Source organism: Vigna umbellata, chromosome 11 (genome assembly GCF_029865625.1).
Source record: "Vigna umbellata cultivar VRB3 chromosome 11, Vumbellata_1.0, whole genome shotgun sequence".
Taxonomy (NCBI): domain Eukaryota; kingdom Viridiplantae; phylum Streptophyta; class Magnoliopsida; order Fabales; family Fabaceae; genus Vigna; species Vigna umbellata.
The window spans coordinates 33431048-33445192 of record NC_142175.1 but is presented as its reverse complement, the minus strand read 5'-3'; the positions used below and the strand labels follow the sequence as shown (position 1 = coordinate 33445192).

The 14145-nt window shown below is 31.2% G+C and overlaps 2 protein-coding genes across 2 annotated transcripts; both read left to right on the top strand.

Annotated features, from left to right (window-relative positions):
• The first annotated feature begins 2134 nt into the window (after nt 1-2134).
• Nucleotides 2135-6301, top strand: LOC124835947 (aquaporin NIP6-1-like). Its single transcript, XM_047310987.2, has 6 exons — nt 2135-2636; nt 2719-2957; nt 3091-3315; nt 3403-3597; nt 5308-5369; nt 5901-6301. The coding sequence occupies exons 2-6, from the start codon at nt 2733-2735 to the stop codon at nt 6115-6117; spliced, it is 924 nt and encodes a 307-aa protein (XP_047166943.1). The 5' UTR covers nt 2135-2636; nt 2719-2732; the 3' UTR covers nt 6118-6301.
• Nucleotides 6302-7749: 1448 nt separating this feature from the next.
• Nucleotides 7750-12264, top strand: GOS11 (golgi snare 11). Its single transcript, XM_047310928.2, has 5 exons — nt 7750-8003; nt 9843-10082; nt 10715-10882; nt 11602-11715; nt 11869-12264. The coding sequence occupies exons 1-5, from the start codon at nt 7965-7967 to the stop codon at nt 11980-11982; spliced, it is 675 nt and encodes a 224-aa protein (XP_047166884.1). The 5' UTR covers nt 7750-7964; the 3' UTR covers nt 11983-12264.
• The last annotated feature ends 1881 nt before the right edge of the window (nt 12265-14145 follow it).

The following is a 14145-nucleotide window of genomic DNA, read 5'->3' as shown; positions in this document are numbered from 1 at the left end:
TTTCTTCTCCCACCCCATCAAAAGCTTCTGGAAAAGGCCATTTGGGCTTATTTTCCCGGACACCAAACGAACTGGCCCAAGCCCGTGAGTGATTTATTTTTAATAATAATAATAAAAAATAATGAATTTAATATTATGCGTTGTTAACTTGTAAATTGTTACTGTCCATTTAAGCATGATGTTTTAGCATTTTTATTTTTTATTTTTATTTCTGGCTTTGTTTATTTTTGTAATTGGTGCACTATTTATATTGTTATATATTATACTTTTCTATTTTATATCAGAAATAACAATTATTTTTTAATATATATTGATTAAATTATTTTTTAAATATGTGTGTAGTGTTATTATAAAAATATATTTCATCTTTAAATTAAGTCAGAAAGTATTTAAATTCAACACTTTTGTAAAGCATATTAATTTTTAAACGACATTTGACTGTTTTGTATGTTACAAACGAAGTTTTAAAATTTATAATATAACATTTACATGTTATTTATTGAGAATAACTTTTATAAAATACACAGGAGTACGATATTTATTGAGAACAACCTTTTATAATGATTTAGATACAAATAACATATTTAATCCTTAAATTATTTGCTAACTTATTATATGAAAGTAATTAATTTAAATTACTTATAAAAAATTTTGTATACGGCACCATATTTCATTGCTTAGATATTTATTGGAAAAAATCACCTTTGAACCCAAACATTACTTAAAAAAAAAGGGTGCATTTTGAATTCATCAATCCAATCAGATATTTTTATTAATTAATGTGTTCTGAACTGGACAATGGCATTTGAGTTTCAGATTGAATAATTTAAAACACATTTTCGGATTCAGAAATATATTTCGAATTGATTAATTTGAAACTCACGTGTCATTTTCAAAAATGTATTTCAAATTGATCAATCTCAAAATGATACCAATCTTGAATTCACTTTTAAATTGTTCAATTAAAAAATTATTTAATTTTTGAAATAAAAAAATCGAAATACACTTTTGGATATGGTATTACATTATGGATTATCTAATCTAGAATCTAATTTAACTTTTCTCTGTAAGATTATTTGTTAGTTTTAAATATTTAATATTCTAAACTGTTTCTTATTATTTACTGTAATTAGTTTAACAATATATATATATATATATATATATATATATATATTATAATATTGATTAAATAATGTGTTTATGTTTAATATAAAGAACTTAATTAGGTGTAGAAAGACAGAACCATTGTCTTTTTTTTCCACTCTATGTGATTTGATGTTTTACTAAACAAAAACTATTCAAACATTAGGAATCTCACATTTCTAGATGGATTGACTCTTCTACAGTATAAGACCACATTAAGCACATAGTAAAGTTTTGACTTTGTCATCATCTCCAAAAATAAAAATATAGAAAGAGCCTTTTAAAGCAACATAATTCGTTTTAATGCTCAAAAGCACAAAAAAAATAAATAGAGAATTTGGAATGTTTCTTTCTCTCTTTTTGTTGCTTTTTCAAAGTGTTTCTTTCTCAATGCACTTTGGTTTTCTAAATGTAAAACTTACCTAAACATTATTATATATTTTTTACAGAAACTTCAATAAACATTTAATTTTTATTAAAAACATTATTAAATAACATAATATTAATTTTTATTAAAAACATTATTAAATAACATAATATTAATTTTTATTAAAAACATTATTAAATAACATAATATTAATTTATATGTATAAGGAGGAGGATATTTAACGAGGAGACATAATATCAATGGAAAAATTATTCTTTTGACACACGTATTTTACATCCATTTGATACTATATGCTTTTTACTTTTTACCTTATTTCTTTCTTAAAAAAATATAGACTATTCTATACTTTATATCAAATAAATATAAAAATGTATCATGATACATTATATCAATCAAATCTAAAACTAACTACGATAAATTAACACCACTTTTCTACGCAAAATCTTACCATAATGAATTAATAAATATTTCACTTTTATATAATATATTATTTTCTTATTTTTATATAATGTGAAACTTATACTCAAGTTTAGATTTTCAACCGGAGAATGTAAATACCTTAATTCTTGATAGGGAAGAACAAAAGGAAAAGTTCACTAAAGTGTCAAAAGTGTAGAGATACTTTTATTGACCTAACCCAACTATTGAATGCTCCACATGAACAGTATCTCCAACAACATGCAGAAAATCATGTGTTTAATTACTAAACAAAGATTCCAATGTACAGAGAAGAAACATTGTTCAGAGTTTCAAATTCATTTCCTGATGATTGCTGAGACAAGTGCATCTGCCACAGTGAAAAAGAATGGCCAACAATCGCCATGGAATAGAAACCAGAGAAACACATTCAATGGTATATATGGAAACAAATGATTGATGTCTGACGTTTAGGGCTTCTCTCCCAAATGCAGAAGAAGGTGCATCCATAAACAGCAGCTACCAGGCATTTTCCTTTCTACCTGCCACAGTTTCAACCACTCATGTCTTTTCTCCTTCTTTCCATTTCGATTCTCTAGTCAACTACACTCCCCCTATATAATATCTACCTCACACTCTTCCATCCTCACACTTCAATCTAAAGACAAAACTTACACAATTCACGAGGGTATCTTTCTCTCCCTCCATCACTATTCTGCAGTCTTGTCTTTTTTTGTCTTATCTATCTACCCTACACTTTGTTTCTTCAGGTACTTACTTCTTAATGGACAGCGAGGAAGTCCCATCAGCACCTTCCACACCTGCAACACCAGGGGCTCCTCTTTTTGGTAGCAACCTCAGGTTTGAGAAACCTAATGTTTTAAGGAAATCGTCCTTCCTCAGAAGTTGCAAATGCTTCAGTACTGTTGAACAATGGACCTTGGAAGATGGAGCCAAGCCTAGAGTTTCTTGCTCTTTACCATCCTCTCCCATCCCCCTAGCAAAAAAGGTATCAAAATTGCACTAAGCTAAGCTCTTTTTATAGCAAAATGATCAAAAGGGTTTAGTTGAAAGAAGCAATGATGACCCTTTTGCTTATATACGTTGATTGATGTTACTGAGTTGATTCCAAATTAAACCAGGTTGGAGCTGAGTTTATTGGCACGTTCATCCTCATGTTTGCTGCTATTGGCACTGCTATTGTGAACCAGAAGACTCATGGCTCGGAGACTCTGATTGGATGTGCTGCAGCAAATGGACTTGCTGTCATGATCATCATTTTCTCCACTGGTCACATCTCTGGGGCTCATCTCAACCCCGCTGTCACCATTTCCTTCGCTGCATTAAAGCATTTTCCGTGGAAGAATGTAACTAAAAATTAAGCCGTAACATAGTTTTTTGTTTATCTTTTTTCTTGGTCTGATGTATCTTCTTTCTGAATGAAATAATTGCAGGTGCCAGTGTATATTGTTACACAAGTTTTGGCATCAGTAAGTGCTGCATTTGCTCTGAAAGTGGTTTTTCATCCCTTCATGAGCGGTGGAGTGACGGTCCCTTCAGTAGGATATGGGCAAGCTTTCGCCACAGAGTTCATTGTCAGCTTTATTCTCATGTTCGTTGTCACTGCAGTGGCCACCGACACAAGAGCTGTGAGTATCTTATTCTATTAACCACTTAGTCTGATAAGTAACTAAACCGAATCAGTTGAAGAAGTATACGAAAACGATGTTTTGAGATCGACAAACGTTAATTAATTACTGGCAACGGAAGAGATTAGTGGATAAGTGATAAACTCCCAAAGAAGTTTTTGTCTGTTTCTCTATTTTTATATGATTTTGTTTGTTTAATATTTCTGTCAGATCTGAGGATTGGTTTTATTTAGTATTTATCAATGCATGTTTTCGATCTTAGAAAGGAGACAAGTCAATGAAAACATTGTATGTTATTATATGACACTAGTTTGAGCCTTGTCTCCCTTAGCTAGATCCATGAAGCTCATGATACTCGTGCATGTACCGTAAAACAAAAACATAAATAAAACTGAAGTACATCTCGATGTTGTCACAGTAGCAATATAATTTCTTTTCTTTTATACACTCACCTTTAAGGATATTTTAACAATTTTTTTTAATAACCTTTTGACAAGTGAGAGCATGTGTCATTATTTATCATATACGTTTTGTAAAAAAAATTTCAAGTTGTTAAAAGAGATTTTTTTCCTTTTTTAACTTTTATTTTTATCTCTTTCCTGCAAAGAAAACGTTTTGTATAAAATTGAACACAAAAACAGATATTTTTGTCACAATAATATTGCATGCATATAAATAGCAATAAAAGGTTATTCAAGACTTATTTTTGCATGCTGCTGGATTAGTTCTTTCGAAAAGATCTTTAGTTCATATCTCAGTATTGTTAGTTAAATTGAATTATCTCGAGTGAATTTATGCATGTATGTTGTTTTTGCAGTTTCAAGTTTCTACAGATGTGCGTCTCTATATATTTCAAAAATATATCAGAAGTTTAAGCATTTGAAATATCTCGCATGAGGATAACTTTTCCTTGTTAGTATATTAACACAATTAAAAAATTTTGAAACTATTTTTTGTATTTTTTGTTGATTATTTTATTGATGATAAAAAAACTTAGTGAAAATAATGATTTTCTGGGTTTCAAAGACTAGTTGAAATGATATTTATATTATATAAGAAAATGTAATCACAGGGAGATCAAATATGTGATTTTATTACTTTTGTGTTGATTTGAAAAATTCATAAAGCAATACTACTTTTTTGTTGGGATACCGATCCATTTACCCTTAATATTTCAAGCTAGATGTGTTCATTTATAGTTCATGCAATTAGGGCAAAGACAATTGGTACACATACATACACACACACACACACACATATATATATATATATATATATATATATATATATATATATATATATATATATATATATATATATATATATATATATATATATATATATATATATATTCACAACAAATAGCTAACTTTCCACTTCCATAGTTGAGCCAAACGTTGTGCCAATGCTTTAAATAGAAATAGAGCTAAACTCCAAGGAGAGTTTTTTTATGGTAAATTCCGTTTTCTTGTTTTCCACCAAAAACCAAATTCTAAAAAGACTATGCTCGCCACATATAGTACCAAAAAAGAGATATATATTAATAGAAAATAAATATATGAGCAGTTTTTGTTCGTTTTCTACCACTACACTGCATGAGTGAGATATACTATGTTTAACATATATATATATATATATATATATATATATATATATATATATATGAGTAGATATAACTGATATATATTATAATCTGTTAATATTATGCAGGTGGGAGAGCTTGCAGGAATAGCAGTGGGAGCTACAGTGATGCTCAACATACTTATTGCAGGGTATAAGTCCCAACTTATTTTCAAACACATTACTAGTACATTATTAATTAACAATTATTGGTGGTTTTCTGCATAAAAGAAGAAAAAAAAAACATATATAGTAAGAAGCACATGGGTCACTAGGAACATCAATAATATAATAATAATACATATCACATATATATATATACAAATATGTTTAATGGTTTTAATTATTCTTGGCATAATCCAATCTTTTCAAAGTGGAAAGGGAAGGGCTTTAGCAATAGCACAAGTTGGGGTAGTCATGGTTGAAGCAAAATAGAATCTGTCCTGTATTCGAAAGTGTTTGATAATATTTTCTAAAAACGAGAGTGAGAAAGAGAATAAAAGATGTGTATTTTTTGAAAACATGGTCCCCTTTGAAATGAATCAGAGAAGGCAAGTAGAGATAAGAAAGAATGGAATAGTGTGCGTGAGTGTGGAAAAAGAGGAAGTGGTGATGGGTGAAAAATATTCGTTGATTTGGTTAATTTATTATTGTTTATGTATAATTATGGTGACTAATTAAAGGCCAGCAACTGGAAGTTCAATGAACCCTGTAAGAACATTGGGTCCAGCCATTGCTGCAAACAACTACAAGGGCATATGGGTGTATCTCATTGCTCCCATATTTGGAACTCTCTGTGGGGCAGGTGCCTACACTGTGGTCAAGCTGCCCGAGGAAGAGGCAACAAAGCCACCACCTCATTCGCCTTCTGCCATTGTTGGGAGCTTCAGAAGCTCATGATCAATGTACCCATGAAAATATTATAGATATTCGATGGAAGCACATGCAGAATTCACCACTGTTTGGTGCATGCAAGTATATTAGATTAGATAGATATATATACACATGGGTCTCTGTTCATGTATGCGTCAACGTCTTCTGTAATTTTGGAATCAAGCAGGCTTCTTCAATGCAGCTTTTTTCATGTTATAAATCTCTATTTCTGCCTCACAGGCAGCTATTTTGGCATCGTACATGGCTATCTCAGCCATTTTCTCTTCCTCGGTGTCCTTCTGGCACCGACCAGGATACGAAAATCGATGAATCCGATCTTCATGCAGCATATATAAAAAAGTATTAGGACAACATAAAAACATAGTCTGTAACATGTAACGGCAAACCAGAAAGAATAAAAGGATTTAAAAGCAGGTGTGAACAGTAAATTTGAGGGTGCAAAAAGTGCAAATAATAAAAAAAAAACTTCCAAAGTTTCTCCTTCTTCACGTGCAAACACAGATGCATCCAGGACCAGTCGCCGCTGCACCTCTCCATGGCGGCCAGAGACGCCGCCGGCGACTCCATGGCAGCAGCGCTTCTTCCATCCATGTCATTCGAAACGCAATCCCTCCAGAATGCCACGACGCCGCTGGCCACCATTGAAGCCATCTTTGGCGACTCCAACCCCATCACTCTTCCCTTCCTCAACGTGGGACACTCCGATACCTCCGCTGCCGTTCGCGCTATCGCCATGCCAGGGCCTTCGTCCGCGGTAACTGGAGCCGTCATCATCACTGGCAGCGGCTCCATTTTCATCGGTGTCAGTGGTGAAACAGTTTAATTTATTAAACTAAAATTTTAAAATATTTTCAACGATTCAGTTAACTAATATTACAACAAAATATTGTCACAGTAAATTTTCTTTTTCATTTTGCCTGTAAAACATGTCTTTAAATACATGAATTTGGTTTGACCTTCAAATTTTCGAAAATATAATTATAAATTGACCATACCATCTAACCAAAATAAATAATTTATAACAATACCATAAACATAATAATGTTATGTTACTGAAATATCTTAAAACTTGTTCGAAATTTATAATCCGTGAATGAATAAATTTACATTTTTTTTCTTGAAAAAATAAAAAAATCATTTTTTCCGAGAATTTTAATTTTATACCGTATTAAATAAATATAAAAATATATTATCCTATCATTATTTTATGTGAATTAATATGAAAAAATAAAATAACATTTACATTACTCTTTGAAAATGGAATGAAAAAAAAGAAAACCTACATGTTTACATTAATTGAAGACGCAATACCTAAGTAAAAGATTTAAGGACTTTACCTAATTTTTTTTGTGGGTTAAGTAGTTTTTTGTTTTTAAATAATTACAAAAAGCCTTTTATAAGATATTATATAATTTGTATAAAGTATTAAATATAAATATAAGACAACTTTAAAAGTCATTGTTAATGATTAATATATGGGTTTAAAAAATTTAAGCAAAATAAAGTAAATTAGTTAGTTTTATTAGAATGTGATTATATTATAATGCATGAATTGCTCCATACACGTCTTATCTAAGGAAGGAAAGGATTGAGATCTATCTAAAATTCTGGATTATAAAGCAAGCAAACTAGTTTTTATTTTATTTTTTTTCTCTCTGTTGGTAGAAAAACACAACATAGAAAGAAAATAAATCAAAAAGAAAGAGAAAGCGAGCAATTGCAAGTCGTCTGTTCGTGGGAGCAGACGACCCGTCTTCATCGCCAAACAACCTCAAATCGCATCAACGTTCGCTGTTATTCCATCAAAAAATAAAACATCGTTTGATTTTTGATCTTTCTTTAGTTTCTGATCTATGGAGGTTCCGAGTTCCTGGGATGCCCTTCGCAAGCAGGTTCTTAATTTTCTATTTTTATGCTTTCTTTTTCAGATTATGCATCTGCGTATGTTGGAAATGATGCAACTAAAATGGGCATGCATGATTCGAGTGCTCCAAATTTTAATCTTTTCTATATGGGGTTTCTTCATTTTGTCGGTGATGGGGAATTCATGGGATTGGGGTTCTACCCTTTTTCTATCTGTGCTTTAAATTTGGTTTGATTTGTTGGGTTGCAGGTTTACGGCAGTGTATTGATGGATTCAATTATAGAATTCTGCCTTTAGGTTTAGGTTCATTTTATATATTAGGAATACATCTGATTTGTTTAAGAAATAAGGTTTTCCTATTCTGATCTACATCATATTGAGTTTCGATTAGGAGAAGATCTTTCGAAGGTGCCAAATCAGGATTATTGTAACTTATAACAATTTTTTCTCTGATCATAGATGGTATATGGATATTGATGTGCTGTTAAAATACAGGAGCACAACTGTGTAAACTGTTTGGAAAATATGAAGTGATGTTGAGTGACTAAGATCGTATTTGATTTACCATCATACATCAATTTTTGCAATTTCCAATGAGTAATACGATTTTCAATGTTATTCCCCTCAGGTTTTTCGAAATCAAATATATCTTAATTGATTCCAATGCCAAACCAAACAGACTCTGATCTTAAGATTCAATTAATTTCGTGAATCGTGAAGCTAATTTTTGAATTGTAAATCATAATAATTTGTATCAAATCATAAAATTCTTCAAAGACGATGGTAAATAACTATAAATATACCATATAGATGATTAATAGTGTTCAATGTAATAATTTAAAATTAGATAAAATCATAAAACGGTTTGTAAAACAAAACTATCAGTGAGTCCGTGAAGCCTCTACATTGGAAGAGTGGAAATGAAGAAATGTAACAATCAATTAAAGTTCATGCATTGAACAACTAAGTGAGAAAGAAAGTATCCGTATAATTAAATAGAACAGTTTAGAAATGTGTCTTCAATTCTTTTCATTTATCACTCAAAGCTTATGTGACTTTTCAATTTCTTAGCGAATGCCAGAAGGAGGAGTAAAAAGGAAATAATAACGAATTGTGGAACGTGTGATTCATATCGATTTTTATGAAAGTGTATCAACCCAATCATTTATCGTAAGATTCATAGACAATTGAAATTCATCTTAAGATACAAATTGTAGTTAACTGAATCACATCAAATGGTATGATTCAGGTTGTGCATTGCTCTATTATAATAACTCTGCGAAATAGTGAAGTTGTACAATTCCAACCTTTTGTTTTCATGTACTGACAGTTAAAATCGATATTTTTTAGATATGCTTCTCTGTATTTGCCTTTTCTTGGAGTTCTGATGAAAAGCTTATGCAATAGATAAATTGTATTTGTATAAATAAAGAGAGAGATGGAAAGATAGAAAGTGTGAGATAAGATGGTTGATGTAATTTATAGAGAGAAAAAAAATAGTGTTACGTGATATAAATGTACATAATATTATGGAATTTTAGTTGTCAGTCCTTAAAACTTCAAGCTTGCAATTCCTGTACATTTTGAAATATGTATATTAAATCTTTTGGGACATTCTTCAACATGAAAGTGTGGATTTTAGTTGACCTATTTTGTTTGCTGGTTTAAGTGTCGTTCAATGTGTTTACAAGTTGTTTCTTTTCCTTAATCATAATAACATAATCATCATAGTAATGATAATAATAATGAAAAAGAAGTGAAAATTTTGATACTTTTGATTTTGGCTTCCTTTGTAGTTACCTAGTTTATAAATATTTTAGTTTTCTTAGGAAAATGATTTATAGTTTTTCCTCCAAATCTCTTTCAGGCCAGAAAACTTGAAGCTCAGTTAGATGAGCAGATGAATTCTTATCGTAAATTGGTTTCTGCTAATGTTTCTTCAAAAGCTGATGCCTCAGAGAGTGATCTAGAGTCTTGGATTGAGCGATTACTAAAACAACTTCAACAAGTAAATGCACAGATGCAAGCATGGGTGTCATCTGGTGGTTCAGAAATGGTTTCTCACACTTTGACTAGACACCAAGAAATTCTTCAAGATCTCACCCAGGTATTGTACAGTTGAAGCTTGTGTCATCCTGCACCATTTTGTGTGAGCCTATGCTAGTTATGGAGCTTTTATTATTTTGAATTGCTTTCTGCATGTAAATAGGAATATTGACATTTCATGTATACCACCCTGAGACCAATGGTTCATTCTCACAAGTGAGGATTTTAACCCAAATACGTTAAACTTTTTTACTTCCACTAATGGCAAGTAAATGTTGAAGAAACTTTCCCAATTTAACTTATAAGTTTTTGTTTACAAGGACTTCTTCTTTCATTTCCATAAGATATGACAAACTGCTGGTAACTGTCACCGGCATTATATCCTGATGATAGTAGCATAAAATTAAATCATATACATTTAATATTTATTTTATCTACTAGTATTCAATGCTACTATGATCCCTCTCCCTGTGTTGTATCCCAATATTTTTGTCAGCGTCTTTGATGTTTTTGCATTAAGTGATACTTGATACTAACTTTCTAATTGTCACTATATATTATTTCCATAATTTGCTCTTAGATCTTCGACATAAGTTTTACCTTGTAATGTATTTTTTTGTTTTTTTTATCAATTTCTTAATGTCTTCAAACCTTTAAACTTTTTGCACTAAGCTGGATGCAATTGAACTGCAGGAATTTTATCGTCTTCGTTCAAGTCTTCTAGCTAAGCAAGAACATGCTTCACTGCTTGAAGATTTTAAAGAATTTGATCGGACAAGATTAGACTTGGAACAAGGTGTAGACACTGAACAGCATGCACTCCTAAAAGAGCGTGCATCTATCAGCCGAAGTACAGGACATGTTAGTGATACAAAAACACTTAGTTTCACTTTTCTGATTTAAAATGTTGTTTTGTTTCTTCTCAATCCAGATGTTGCTAGCATATGTTATATACTTATATTATATATGAACCCTTTTTTCCTACAATGCATCTGACTTGTATATTGTATTGTATAGTTTTTCTTTAGCTGGGGCATTGGTAAACATATCAGGTTTTGCTTTAGCCTGTCAGGCTTTAGGAAACATTATAACCAACCCTTATATATTCTATTAAAGCCGACACTATTTTTCTTAGTGTACTCTGTCTCCTCGACCAACACAACTTTTCCTTTATCATGAATTTCAGATTTTGTCATTTATTTTTCTCAATTTTTATTGCTCATTTATGTGGTTGTTAATGCCAGAATTTACATATGTGTAATGTAAATTTTCTTACAGCTAAATTGATTTAGTTGGTTCGAGTTTAAAGTGTTTAGATAGGAATAATCTGTTTTGAAATTATTTTTCTTTGAGGGATCAATATTCATCAATACTTAAATGTTAGAAAACAAGTTAGTCTTTTATGGACTTATTGGAATTTCGTATGTAAGAAATGCTAAGCAACACGCCATGTACTAGGGATACAGCAACTGCAAAGAACTGCTTTTCCGAGAACCCTTTGATTTTTTCCTTAAATTTGTATCTTATGTCCAATTGTACTAGTCTTATTTTGAACTGTTCTGCCTATTTTTGGGCTGCAGATGGACAACGTTATTTCACAAGCACAAGCAACACTAGGAGCACTTGTCTTCCAACGCTCAACATTTGGCGGTATCAATTCGAAGCTTGGCAACGTTAGCAGTCGCCTCCCAACGGTATGATTCTCATCATTATGGATTTTGGTGTTTAAATCATTTCCTGTTGGCCGTATACATCTTGCATTGTATAAGTAGTGCAAGAAAAGGGACACTGAATAAGGTTTCATGTTTCGTGAGTGTTTGATGTAGCAGTTTTTAATAATGTTTCAGGTAAATAATATACTTTCGGCAATAAAGAGGAAAAAGTCAATGGATACCATTATACTTTCCCTTGTTGCAGCCGTATGCACATTTCTCATTTTCATCTACTGGCTATCCAAGTGAAGCTGCTGCTTTTGTTGGATGCTCCACTTTTGTAAACTCCTGTATGTTCTTTTGACTATTGAGTTTAGTACCTCGTCCATGCTGAAACACATTTTTCAGCTAGTCTATTTTTTATTCCATTGTTCATCCATGTACCACAAAAGCAATGCTGAGCAAAGTAAAGATCAGAAATTTCCTAGTGTTCTATTTCTTGGTTCCCATTTCATAAATCATAGCATGTAGTGAGGAGGGGTGGATTATTATATATATATATATATATATAAAGTGTGTATTTTGGTTCAATTTATCCTGAAGAACTGTTTTACATATCAATTTGTTGAGACAGTTTTTGTAAATAAAGATGAAACATCAATATTGTTTTGACAGAATTGATGTCTTGTTCTAAAACCAACAACGAACAGACAGAGAGAAATTGAATATCTACTTTTAGAATGTATAAAAAGTAGAATAAATGTTCGAAGTAATCCTTGAAATTGTATCCTGTTGTCATAAAAGTCACTGGAACTAAAGAAAATTAAAATACCTGAAATTTTTATGGTTACATTAAATTCCTTTTTCAATTTTGGTCTCTAAATATGTTAATATCATCCCTTAAATTTTTGTACTATGAACAATTAAATATTAGGAAAAATAATGCATCGAATTTTTTCTAATTTTAAAATTAAACATTCTTCTTATGTTCTTCTGGAATGACAGTCACATTTGTTCATACACTAAATTGATCATTTATTCTTTAATTAAACATGTAAGAAATTGATTTCCTGGAATTTTTTCTTCTTCTAAAAGGCCTTCCCAGAATCAGTTTCCAGAAAGAGTTTTTTATAAGTAACACAAAACCAAGAAAAAAGGTGCAAAGAAGAAAAAAGAGAGTGCAAATAAAATAAATAAGTGTAAAAGAAAGTGGCCATCAACTGCATTGGAATCTTTACTATCTTTCATTCTATTGGGCATACGCTTAAATACAATTTAGTCACAATCAACAAGATTCAAGGATGGTAGCTGCACAACTCAAAGAGGTATGAATCTCTTAATTAGTTGTGTTAAAAGCAAAAGTAAAACATGCTCTGAATAATACTGCCAAATGAGAATCCTAGAAAAGAAAAGTTGAAAGAATTTATTCATATAGAAAAAGAAAAAGATCCATGTTATCATTCTTTTGCATCATATGATCATGAATTTATTCAGTTGTGATGTCATTCGTGGGCTTTGAAGTACGAAGCTTTATTACAATTTTGTTCTTTAAAAACATCTTTAAAAAGATTCATGTTATCATTCACCTGCATCATGTGATCATGAATTTATTCAGTTCTGATACATTCGTTCGCTTTGAAATGTGAAGCTTTCTTACAGTTTTGTTCTTAAAAAACATCTTCATGTTATCATTCATTTGCATCGTATGATTATGAATTTATTCAGCTTTTGGTGCCATTTGTTGGCTTAGAAATGTGAAACTTTATTATTGTTTTATCCTTAAAAAGTATTTTTAGAGGTGAAAAAAAAGAGTATTTAAATTATCTTAAACTTTGACTTTTAAGCAATGTAGAATTATTTGTTGGGTAGGAGGAGGTTTCTTGGGGTTACACAAACACCAATAACATTTGAACCAACTATATAAGGGATCAACACCACTCTTTATCCAAAACCTTAAGATATTTATATAATGTTTTACTTTCTGATTTTTATCCAACGTGAAACTTGGACTCACACTTGAATTCTCAACATTATTGAGTACGGTAGTGACAACATTTGAAAAAAAAAAAAGCCATAAGTACAAAAAAAAGGGCTTAACTGAAGTGGTTGAAATTGAAATAGGATTGAAGCTGCAATGGCTCTACTTTTGGCCTAACTTTCTCCACTCAGTATTAAGATCTTAGCATCTTAGTAGCAATGTGACTGCATATGAGTCACAGACACGTGTGTTAGATATCTCTTCTGTCATATTCAGATTAACACTTCATGAAAGCACATGGTGATGTGATCTGCATGGTAGTGGAAATAAGTGGTCATTTTTGAGTTATCGTTAGAGGTTCTGGTGTTGCCATGATGGGTTGGTAATGGACAAAGTCTTGAGTCACTTCCTTTTACAACATTGATGCATGCTGAATGAACAAGCATGAAGATCTTTTAAAGGGATTTTCAGTCAAATTCGGCCCAGCAAACGCT